Here is a 12,042-nt window from a genome sequence, read left to right on the forward strand (position 1 = left end):
TTTAAGAGTAAAAATAAATTACAGCAAATGTGCCTTTCTCTGCACATGCCAGGAGTAAGCATGGTGCATCCTTTCTTTTGGGGCTGATGGAAACAAAATGGTTTGGTTGTGCTCAGGTGATGCGAAAATGGAAGAGAAGGGCATGGAGCTAGATGGCACACAGCAAAACTTCCCAACACACATAAAGCCCCCCCCCCAACCTGGCCACCCAATCCACTTGCCCAAGGAATATGATTTTCCCTTATCACATTATCTGCAGAACAGGAAAAGGTAAACTAAATGGGGAAGAAAGTGTGGGCTGCCATTTAGATGAGGATGATGCAAACACACATACACACGCGCTGGGGTTCATTGAATCCACTTTAAATTGCCATACGTACATACCTTAGAATCATAGAATTGTAGACCCAATTGGAAGGGACCCAAAGGGTCATCTAGTTGAACCTCCTGCAATGCAGGAATCTCAGCTGAAGACAACAGTCATCCAACATCTGTTTAAAAACTTCCAATGAGGTTCAGAAACCTCCACTACCTTCTGAGGTAGTGTGTTTCGCTGTCAAATAGCTCATGAGGCTGTTCCTAATAAGGATCAGGCCCATGGAGCAAAAAACAAACAAAACTCCCTGCTTTGGCTTCTCTCTTGCACTGAACCTTCCCGAGAACACCCTCCCATATTTAAGTGAAGCTTTCAGTTACCCTGTGAAGCTCTTTGCTCCCCACAATGAATTTTGGTCCAAAGATTAGACTGCAAACATGCAAAACATGAGTCATAATTGTGGCAGATTTAATTTAATTTTAAACAGAACAAATGAAAACTCATCAAACAAGAACACCCGGTTTGGGTTCCTTTCTGCAAGTGCTGCGTCTTGAAGAGCTGATCCTCCATCTGCACCCAAAGGAGGCTCTGAAAGACAAATTGTTTGCAGGTGTGGAAGTGCATCTGCATCTTTGCTGATTTATTCCAGTCCTGCGCTCTTGATTTCCATCCTGCATCCTGAAGGCAGCATGCAGAATAGGATAAGGATTAAACTGGAATGAAATGAAAACAGGAGGTAAAGGATAGCAATAAAATAGCAAGATAAAATGTATAATCTTAAACCAGTTGTTTCCAAATTGGGCACTACTGCCTCTGGTGGGGGGGGCATAGTATTACCCGGGTAAGTGTATGAGCTACTATTTATCTTATTTATTTGTTTGTTTTATTTCATGAAACTTATACACCACTTGCTTGTAAAAACAAAAAACAAACAAACAAACAAACAAACAAACCAACCTCAAAGCAGTTTACAAAAAGGAAAAAATGATAAAAGAAAGAAAAATTTACAATACTTTAAAGCATACAAAAACTTAAAATACAAAAACAGATTAAAATTCACATTGGCATTTATAAGCATCTGGGTAGGTTTGCCTAAAGAAGAATGTTTTTAGCGGGCGCTGAACACAATAAAAGTCGAAACAGTAACAATTAATTGCACATTTATTCAAAATCCAATTAAAACCGTTTAGCTTAGCCAGTTCCACAAAATTTGTGCATTTGAGCCAGCAATACTAGCCTTTCAAAGTTATTTACATCTCCAGCGCCCCCTGCTGCCCCCTTGCCTCTTAGTGCCGCCGCCCCCCCCCCCGAATCCCACAGCCCCACAGAGGGCGGCATTGCGAATTTTGGGAACCACTGAAAAGGTAAAAGGTAAAACCAAGCCCTGGAGAAAACCTTACCTGCTATCCGGTTGTGTGAAGTTCCAAAATCCCCACATAGGTAGGAATAAGTGTTTCCTCCCAGGCCCACATGGGGCTCTGCACCACTGGGTTTGCCCACACCACTTCCATCCCATTTTCCATCTTGATGCAGTTGTTGGGTGTCTGGGGCCTGGGGCTGGCGGGCGAGCACTTTTCTAGCGGTGCTGGCACTGAAGAGGGCCCAGAAGGATTGTGACCTGCTGGATCTTTCAGCTTGTGGAAGCAGAAAGGAAAACAGATCAGTGGTGAGACAGCTTGGATGACCACATACATACGAAAAATTGCAAAGAAAGGGGTGCTTGGGAAAGAGCTGGCATGATTTCATGGGCAGAGCAATAGCTGGGTTTTTGTAGGGATTAAATAAGGAGGGGGAGAACCATCTCTGTCACTTTGAACTCAGGTGGGATATTAAAGTAATAAAATAGATGAATAATAAACCCAGTGAATGTAATTTATTCGCTGTACAATTCCGGGTATGGCTAAAGTTTGCTATCACCTCATAAATGCTTTAGTGCAAATTCAATTATTTATTTCAAGGAAAAATTAATGATGGGGGGGGAGATACCTTCCCTACCCACTTATTTAGGCAAAACGTAGTGTGATGTATACCCTCCACCACCCCAAATCAATCACCCCACAATGTGGAAAGTCAGTTCCAGGGAAGGACAGTGTTGCAGTAACCTGCTTGGAAGCAGCTGCAGTTCAAGTGCCACAGGTGTCCCAGTGAGCAGGACCCAAGCTCCACAGGTGCATTCCAGCGGATGCCCTGGAACCCGCAAAGCACAGGGTTTTGCAACAAACTCAGGAGGTTATTCAGCAGATGGCACTGTGTGGCAGGGTTCTTTGTTGCTTTATCTGGCCCAAGGAAACCTACCCACCCCACACAGCTACATTAAAACCAAGGGGGGAAAGAAATGTTTTTAAAGCACCTCACCCACTTCTAAAAGGCCATAGATAGTTAAAGGCCAAAGGCCTGGGTTGCATAGAAAAGTTTTCGCTTGGCGCCTAAAGATATAAAATGATGGTGCCAGGTGAGTCTCCTTGGGGAGAGCATTCCACAAATGGGAAGTCACTGCAGAAAAGGCTTGTTCTCGTGTTGCCACCCTCCAGACCCTTGAAGAAGATCCTCAAATGAGGATCACAGGAAGTTCGGCAGGGGTGGGGGGGTTGCAAAGTTAGTTTTGCTCCTACCTCACACCCTCCAGTTTCCTCCAAAACTGAGCGCAACAGGCGAATGTATTCAGCAGTGGCTTTAAGCATATCAACTTTGCTGGGCTTCCGGTCCTTCGGAATCAGTGGCACGATAGCTTTGAGCTTGGAAAAGCAACTGTTCAAGTTCTTTATCTGTGTGTGGGTTTTTTTTTTTAAAAGCAAGCAATTAAAGCCGAGAGATTAGTGTCTCCTGAGCCCTTCAAGCCGGAGAAACTTTTCCTTCCTTTGCACTCATCCTGTGATGAGCAGTTGGAAAGAGCTCCCCCCTCCCATCACCTGTCCTTCCAGATGTGCATTTTTACTAACCTGTTCATGAAACCAAATTACGACTCATTTTCTTCACTTTGGCTGCCTGCTAATTGGACATGATATTGGGGTGGCTAACCTGTGGCTCTCCAGATGCTGGACTGACTTCCATCAGCACCAGCCCAACTTGGCCAACCGTGAGGGGTGATGAGAGATGGAGCCTCAAAAGCATCTGGAGGCCCACAGTAGACACCCCTCTTTACTTTCAAGATTTGGCCTGAGGGCAGAGGGACAGAGATTCAAACTCCAGTTTTGCCATATGCTTAACAATCCTGTTGCTGTTGCTGTAATTGCTGCAGGTTTGGGGATGTCAAACAACACTTAAGACAGCAGAGTTTTTAAGGGAGATGAAAGTGGTTTGGGAGAGGTTTCACTTCACATTACTATGGTTATTATTAGGAATAACTTTCTGATGGTAAGAGCTGTTCAAGAGTGGAAGGTGGTGTCTCCATTTGATGTTTTTAAATAGAGGTCGGATGGCCACCTGTCTAGGATTATTTAGTTGTGATTCCTGCATTGCAGGGGGTTGGACTAGATGACCCTTGGAATCCCCTCCAACTCTACAATTCTATTATTCTAATTACCTGCTATTCACTCTAAGGCCCCAGAACAGTTACAACAATTAAAACACAGTTTAAAACAACTCTTTGCATGCACACACACACACACTCACACCCACCCACACACCCCTTGTTTTTGTCTTTAATTAAATAGATTTTGCCTTGTTTTTGTCTTTAATTTTTGACACAACACAAATACCTGCCAGAGACAGAAGTGGAATGAGTATAACATTATGAGCCTCTTTCAGCCTCCCTTCAACTCCCAAGTAACTATTGCCATTTGCCTTCTGCCAAAGTCTGATGCAACCAGGTTGCTGAACTAACCTCCTCAAAGTTTACCCAAGCTATCTAGAGTAAACAGTTAGCAATGGCTGATTTTCTGATAAGAATGCTCTCTAAGAGCATAAAAGCTATTTTATTGCTGTGTCCTGACAGCTTTCCTGGAGGAATTGGCAGAAGGAAACAGTCCTTCCCCCAGAAGACAAAATATTCCAGGAAGCGTTGGCTGGTGGCAACTGAGGAATGGCCATCTGGGTACAGAAAAAGAGCATCTCTTTCCCTACCAAGCCCCAAGGAATCAACTTGTAAAATGCAATGACCTCTCCATACAGCTTGCAATGCTTCAATGACCATCTATCTGGGGTATGGCAAATGTTGACATTTACCAGTAGTTCTTAATCTTTGGGGAGGCTAGTGGGAAAAGTCAGAAAATTTGGGCACTTCCCCCATTTCCTGGCACATTTTGAGCCCAATGTCATCCTCATTTCCACAATTTAACACTAAAGAATGGCTTTTACCATGTACTCAGAGTAAATATTGAAAATCTGCCCCCAGGATCCAGTAATTCCTGAAATTCACCTGCACATCTCCAAAAACCCATCAGTAAATGACCTGTTTTCACACTCATTTACTTGTCAACGTTGGCATTTGCTTGTACCAGCACATTCACATCCAACTCTGACTCAGCCTTTGACCACCTCGGAGGATAAAGTGTGTTTCACATTGTTACCCCACCAATTGCTTGAACAAAACTAAAGAAAAGACTAGAGAGCAGGAAGTATTTTGAAATCATTAGCAGATTTCCTTACGCTCGTCATGACCAGGATTTTCTTAGCATAATGTTCGGGAACAGCCTTTTCCCAACCGGCTGCTTTCCTGGTGTCTGGGAATACAACTCCCATGAGCCCCAGCCAGAACTGACATGTTTCCATCAGCTGCAGCATCATATGACCAGGCTGGCTGGTGCTGATAGAAGTTGTAGTCCAAGACGTCTGGAAGGCCAGAAGGGGGAAGGCTGTCAGCTGGCAGGTGTTTCCCTTCAGAATCAACCCCCACCCACTTCCCCAGGCTCCTCCTTCCACCAGTTCATCCAGCCCCTGTAAAACTGGCAGATGTTTTCATTTATGAGAGCCATCTTCAAATATCTGAGGGGCAAGCTTGTTTCCTCCTCCAGAGAGTAGGACTGAACCAATGGATTCAAATGACAAGGAAGGAGATTCCGGCAACACGTTAGGAAGAACTTTCTGAGGGGAAGAGGCTCTTTGGAACGGACCTCCTTGGAAGGTCGGTGGACTCCCCTTCATTGGTGGTTTTTAAGCAGAGGTTGGATGGCCACCTGTCATGGATGCTTTAGGTGAGATTCCTGCAGGTGGTGCAATGGGTCGGTGTTAACCAGAAGGTTGGTGGTTTGAGCCCACCTGGGGACAGCTTTGGGCAGGATTCTTGCACTGCAGGAGCCTGGACTAGATGGCACAACTCTACTATTCTATTATTCTGTAACTAGGAGGTCAGAAACTCTTGTGGCTTCATACAGTGGACAGCTCCTTGGAATTAAGTTCTACTGTGTGTTCAACAGGGCTCACTCTCAAACCTCAGTCTCTGTGTCTTCTTACCCTCTCTCTCTCTTTAGCGTTCGCTGCTTGCCTCCTTCCCAGGACCTGATCCTGGTTCACCGTGGGAAGGTAGACACCAGAGGACTTCTTCTTCATTCGGGTGATGGGGGCCTTGACAGGCATGGGGCCAAAGTGTTCATTCAGCATCTCACCCAGGATCATAGCGGAAGGTGCTGGGGCAAGCTGAGGCAGCTGCTGGGTTTCTTGCTTCGCCATCCTCCCTCCCTGGATATGACAAAGCAGAGCTGATGAGCATCAGGAGCAGCCTGGTCATGGCAAGAGAGTCATCAGCTGCAGGTAAAACCCACCTTGCCACATTTCAGGGATGGGGGACCAGCTAGGAATGGAGGAGAAGGTTGCAGCACTTAATGTTTAAATCCACACTTTAAAAAAAGAGAACCAAAACACAGCTAACTTTTGGAATTTGCACTTTTCCACATTTTGCAATGCAGTTCTCCAGCCAAAAAACATTTATGAAAACACACAAATTAGGGAAAAGTCTGCATACAAATATATTTGGCAGAACAAACCAAATGTGAATATATTAGGAGGAATTGTTTTTAAAAATATGTGCATTAGTTTGTATGCAAAGCTGCAGACAAACATGTGCTGATTAGGACAAATTTGCACTGAAATGCTGATGAAGTTTCAGGGGGCTATTTTTCCAGGGGGGCGGGGGAGGGATAACTCTGAAATTGCAGAAATGTGGAGAACCAAATTTAAGATTGGAAAAAAGAGACTCTGACAGAACCAAACTTGACTCTTCCATCCCTAGCGACCAGCTATATTGTTTATATATATTCATTTATTGCATTTATATTCCATGTTTTTCTCCAAGGAGCTCAAGGTGGCATATACGTGTTTCACCCCCTTCTCCTTTAATCCTGGCCCAAAGTCACCCAGTGAGCTGCATCATGGCTTACCGAGGATTTGAATCTTGGTCTCCCAGGCCCTAGTCCTACACTCTAACCAATATAGCACACTGGCTCTTTATTATAAATTCTCAAATGCAGCTTTCCCTTATTGTCAACTTGTCAGATAAGGCTGCTTTATTCACTCCAACATTTTTAATTTCATCACTGAGGCATCTAACTAATGTATTTGTTGGCTGCACGAAATGATTGGCCTTATCTCTTCTCTCTGTTAATTAAAATGAACTTAGCTCAACTAAAGCTATTAAAAAAAACTTAGCTCTGTTTTTGCTAATAAGTTCAACAAGTGTTTAAATCCAAACCAGTTCAAACCAACAAGTGCAGAGTAATAAAGATAAATCATCCATGTTTACATGTGTAGGTGTCCCACACCCACACCTCTGCTGCGTATTCTTTTTCTGCTCTGAAGAAGACAGACAGAAGAGGAAGAAGAAAGCCTATGAACAGTCAGAATGGAAAGGGAAAGACTAGGCAGAGGGGGCGGGTTCTCTCTCCCCCCCCCCCATTGTGCTGGCTGTGGTTGGAGAGGGTTGCAGCAGATCTTGGCCCATTGCAATTAGGCTCCAGGGATGAAGAGTGTTAAGAGAGGGATTCAGCTAGTCCATGGGTAGGCAAACTAAGGCCCGGGGGCCGGATCCGGCCCAATCGCCTTCTAAATCCTGCATGCAGATGGTCCAGGAATCAGCGTGTTTTTACCTGAGTAGAATGTGTCCTTTTATTTAAAATGCATCTCATTGCTGACCCCTGAGTCTGACCAGCGCCAGAGGCTAGTCTGACCAGATGGATCTCCTGGTGTCTTCCAGGATAAGAGTCTGGGGGCTCATCCAGACTTCCTTTCGCGCTGTGCTGTCCAGGCTTTAAAGCCTCGTGTCCAAGCAGTTCTGCTGTTGTTGCGGCAGCGCTTTCCACAGGAAAATCTGAATTTCACCGCCTAATTTGAGTTAATGGCAATCCACGGAAAACCTGATTGCCGTTTGCTCTGATTCAGCAGCAAAACACAGGTTTAACTGGGCAAAGTGCAGGGACAACCACCCCCCGAATGCTCAAACGTGGAGCTTTAAAGGCTGGACCTGCGCCTAGAAAGGTGGCACCAAAGGAAGTCTGGACGAGCTCTGATTTGGCTACAGGGTCCTTTCAGTGGTCCTGTTTCTGCAGTGAATGGCAAGCTCCAGAAGGTGTCACTAGCAGACTGCTGCTCAACCCTCCAGTATTTATACAGTGCAGAGGTTTTCAAGTTTTTGGGTCCACGGCTCCCTTAACCAACTACCTTCTTTCTGCAGCTCCCCTGTGGGGCTCAGGAGCCCAGTTATGTCACCCCTTGCGTGCCGAGCTGGCAGCATCTCACCCTTTTTCGAACACCTTCCCTTGTGGAGTGTTCCCTCCGCCTCCTCTCCTTGAGAATCCTCTGAGCAGTCGCTGCTGCCACCCCTGGCCTCTGATCAGCTCCCCACCCCCACCCCCATCCTAAAGAGAGGTGCCTCCTCACACTGCCCCACAGGGGTCTGGGAAGCACCCCCTGGCCAGCCCCAGAGGCACCATTCTCCTGGGGAGCTTGTAGCCAAGGCTGCTGCAACTAACAGCTGTGCAAGCCTTTGGGAGGCAGAGATGCGAGAGGGCATCAGAGGAGGGAAGGAAGGAAAGAGGGACAGAAGCCAGTGTTGCCCACGGCACCCCTGGCCATCATTCAAGGCACCCCAGGGTGCCACAGCACACTGGTTGAAAACTTACTGATATATTGAGCTCACACAACTAATCCCTTCTTAACATATAGGGATGAAACTGCCCGTTGAGGTTTCATCGGCAGGGCTGCACTCCCGTGTCTGGAATCTGGTGTGTGTGTCCATCCTGGGGCCATTTATGCCCCTGCCCCCTTGGTTCCATAGACTCACCCCCAGTGCAGCATACTCTATAAAAAGCATTATTAAGAACAGTGGTTTTCCTGACCCACTAAGGAAGATATTAGCATAGTAACATTCAAAGGAGTAACAATTAATTGCACATTTATTCAAAATCCAATTAAAATTGTTTAGTTTAATTAATTCAAGAAAAGTGATGAACTTGACCCAACGATACCAGCTTTTCAAAATCTGGTAGTCATTTACACCTCCAGCGCCCCCACGCCGCCCCCTTGCCTCTTAGCATCAACTCCTCCCCCCGTAATCCTCCCCAGGGGGCTGCACCATCCACTTTGGGAACCACTGACCTATGTTACTGGCGGCACAGATTGCCCATGTGCAACCAATTCCTTTTACTGCCAGCTGTGACTCCTGGACAGAGGTAGCCTGGCATCAGTCATTCATACTCTGGCTAGACTGCTGTAATGTGGGGTACATGGGGCTGCTCTTTAAGATGGTCCAGAAACTGAACTTTAGGCCAAAGGACACCTGCCAGGGTGTCAAGTTGGGGCCGGGCATTATGAGTCTATGGCACCAACACTATGCCAACTGCATCAGATCCCAGTTCATTTCTGGGCTCTATGCAAAGTGTAGATTTTGACCTTTAAAGCTTTGGACCACTTTCCCCACACATGAAGTTCTTCAACAGAACTCATTGTGCAGGGTCTCCAAACTGCATGAGGTGTGGTCTTAAAAATATGCTTTGGGGTGTGAGGAATCCAAATCTGCTATAATTTTTGTGATTGGGCAACATTTAGCTTGGTAAGTCTACATTTGGTGAAGAAGCACATCAACTGCTTTCAGAAAACCAAAGAATTATAATTATAATTTTACATTCTGAAAATGTCAGGTAATACTAAATAATAATAAATAAATAAAATTAATATAGAATATAGCTGCAAGTAATTTGCAATCATTTAAAATCATTTCTATGTAATTTTACGCATTTACTAAGTAAAACTAAATTATATTAATTTAATCAAAATATCTTTTGAGTTCTCAAGTCATGTTCCAACTTTTTAGCACCCCTCGTTCTGAGGATTTGAAAATCGAAAAATTCAACTTGCCCTAGCCATGACAAGTGGCAATAGTGCTGCTTGGGCCACACTTTAAGGCAGAAGTTTGTGGCTTCCCTCGGCAGGAGTGCCCCCAAATGCAGCAGAATTGGCACACTGGTGTTTGAAAGAAGTGAAGCAATGCCATCTACAACGAGGGTCTCCCCTTAGATTGCCCACCTGCACGACTTCTACCACAGAAGGAGGCTTCTCAGTGGTGGCCCCTCAGCTTCACCTGATAAAGACTTTCCCACCAGATGCTTGTGGGAAACCAGCAGGCAGGATTTGAATGCAAGACAACCCTCCCCTCCTGTGGTTTCCACTGGTGTTCAGAAGCATTTCTGTCAACAACAGGAACTGTGGAGGCACAGCATAGACATCATGGCTGTCAGCCATCAATAGCCCTCCTCCATGAATTTGACTAATCTTCTTTTAAAGCCATCTAGATTGGTGGCCATCACTGTCTCTTGTGGGTGTCTGTTCCATAGTTTAACCGTGCACTGAGTGAAGGAAGACTTCCTTTTATCTGTCCTGCATCTTCCAACCATCAGCATCACTAGATGTCCATGAGTTCCACCATAAGGAAGGAAGGAAGGAAGGAAGGAAGGAAGGAAGGAAGGAAGGAAGGAAAAAAAACTACTACTTGGGTGTCCCGTCAGTGCCGCAGACTTTCTCAGTTCCCCAGATTTTTACATCCAGCCTGCTTCTCTCTGCTGGTTTCTTCTTGTACTGATACCTTCCCTACCCCAGAAAAGTCCCAGGTATATGATACAGTTAAAACAGGTAAACAAAATGGCACACTTTAGCCCCCAAAACAGTAATTCCATACTACACATTGCAGGGAGAACACCAAAATACAATTCTTCAGTTTTCAAAAGGTGCAGTTTGAGCAGCCAATGGAAGCTGTAAAGAAAAAGTACCCCACACCCCCCTGGAGAGGGAGTCCTACTGGGAAGGCACTCTTAAAAACCACACACACACCCTCCAAGAGTTGCAGGAAGGTCTTCTCTATCAAGTTTAATCTTTGGCTGGCCTGTGGTGTTGCTCCATTTTAAATAATTTTCATTACAATTGCACATTCTTGCAAGAGCTTAACAAAGGGTACAGAATACATAAACACATAGATGGGGCCAGTCTCTAACTACCAGGGCTAAACAATATAACACCTCCTTTCTCTGCTGCTGGAAAAGGGGCTGGCCCTGAGCCTGCAGAGTGGCTGGGGAAACCCAGCCAGACGGGCGGGGTACAAATAATAAATTCTTATTATTATTATCATTATTATTACATATTTCAAGAGAAGTTGACAAGTACTTTACCACTACTGCTAGGCATTCGGAAACCCTGAAGTGGACCCTGTACTTACAAACTTGAAGAGACCAGCAGGCCCCTTGGCTCCCTGTTTTCCTCAGCCCAGTCCAGGATATCTCAGGTGATTGCCTGCTTTCCCTAATGAAGGCTTCCAAATCACTGAAAACCTGTGTTGGGAAGAACCACACCTGAGGCTTTCTCTGTTAAAGGCCCAGGAGACTTCAGCTAGCCTCTTCTAGCTTTGCCCCCACCGGCTTTGCCCCCTGGGTTGTTGCTTCTGTTGGTGGGGCGCAATATAGCCTTTGCTGCGACCCATAGATGTGAGCTGAGCTAGAATGCACTGAAGTGCCTCAACATCAGCTGCAACTTCCGCCAGCCCCAGCCAGCGCAGCTGTTGTAGCCCAACATCTGGGGGGGCACTAGGTGGGCAAAGTCTGACCTGTCCCTCTGGGGAGGCGATGGCAGCTGGGAGGGTTGGCTGGCTGAATGGCAGCCCTTTGCCAGGGACAATGGGAGAGCGCCCCAGCATCCTGTTTCAGTGGCCGGGCAAGCAAGCCCCCAAAGATTCTCCCTGAGAAAGAGCGGCAGAAGAGGCACCTGCCTGGGTCGTTCCGAGGCGCCTCCCCACATCGTGGCCCTAGCCAGGTTTCTGCCTGCTGCTGCAGCTGCATTTTGAGCAGATTACACCTTAGGGGGCAGCAGCGCATTGCCCAGCGCTAGGAGTGTGCTTTACTGTTGCAAGGGCTTATATAACTGCCTCAGCCGGAGTAGGACATCTCTGGGCAAACGCGCCTCTCCGATTCTCTCAGCTCAGCGCATCTCTCAGGCATGCCGACCTGCACGCGCCTCTTCCCCCTGGGGGGGGGGGCGGGGGGGGGGCTCAGCGGATGCTGACGGGGTCCTTTCTGTGCTGCGCATGGTCCTGCAGGGGGATTTGTGCCCCACCCCGCACAAAAGCCTCCTCGCTTCTAAGCTTATAAGGACGAGAAACCTGCTCTGAGACAGTTGGACTGTGGACAGGGCAATTGTGCGTGGCCAGGCCTGCCAGCTGATTCGGAGGAAGCCTGTCCTGCGCCTTTAAGAGAGGGTCACCTTCCAGAAAACAGCAGCCGAACATTTTCCCAGCACAGGGAGAAATATCAGCT

The 12,042-nt window shown here is 46.5% G+C and overlaps 1 protein-coding gene across 1 annotated transcript; it reads right to left on the bottom strand.

Annotated features, from left to right (window-relative positions):
- Positions 1-955: 955 nt before the first annotated feature.
- Positions 956-11,762, bottom strand: FIGLA (folliculogenesis specific bHLH transcription factor). Its single transcript, XM_083629735.1, has 5 exons — positions 11,734-11,762; positions 5,708-5,932; positions 2,929-3,081; positions 1,717-1,953; positions 956-1,029 (listed from the first exon to the last, which is right to left on the bottom strand). The coding sequence occupies exons 2-4, from the start codon at positions 5,921-5,923 to the stop codon at positions 1,720-1,722; spliced, it is 603 nt and encodes a 200-aa protein (XP_083485861.1). The 5' UTR covers positions 5,924-5,932; positions 11,734-11,762; the 3' UTR covers positions 956-1,029; positions 1,717-1,719.
- Between the last annotated feature and the right edge of the window lie 280 nt (positions 11,763-12,042).

Source organism: Podarcis filfolensis (genome assembly GCF_964270895.1).
Source record: "Podarcis filfolensis genome assembly, chromosome: 8".
Classification (NCBI taxonomy): domain Eukaryota; kingdom Metazoa; phylum Chordata; class Lepidosauria; order Squamata; family Lacertidae; genus Podarcis; species Podarcis filfolensis.

Coding starts and splice junctions, on each gene's coding strand:
- FIGLA (XM_083629735.1), bottom strand. CDS start 5,923: ATGGCGAAGCAAGAAACCCAGCAGCTGCCTCAGCTTGCCCCAGCACCT. Junction 3,082..5,707: donor ACGCTAAAGAGAGAGAGAGG/GTAAGAAGACAC, acceptor ACCCACACACAG/ATAAAGAACTTGAACAGTTG. Junction 1,954..2,928: donor AGGAAACTGGAGGGTGTGAG/GTAGGAGCAAAA, acceptor TTCTGCTTCCAC/AAGCTGAAAGATCCAGCAGG.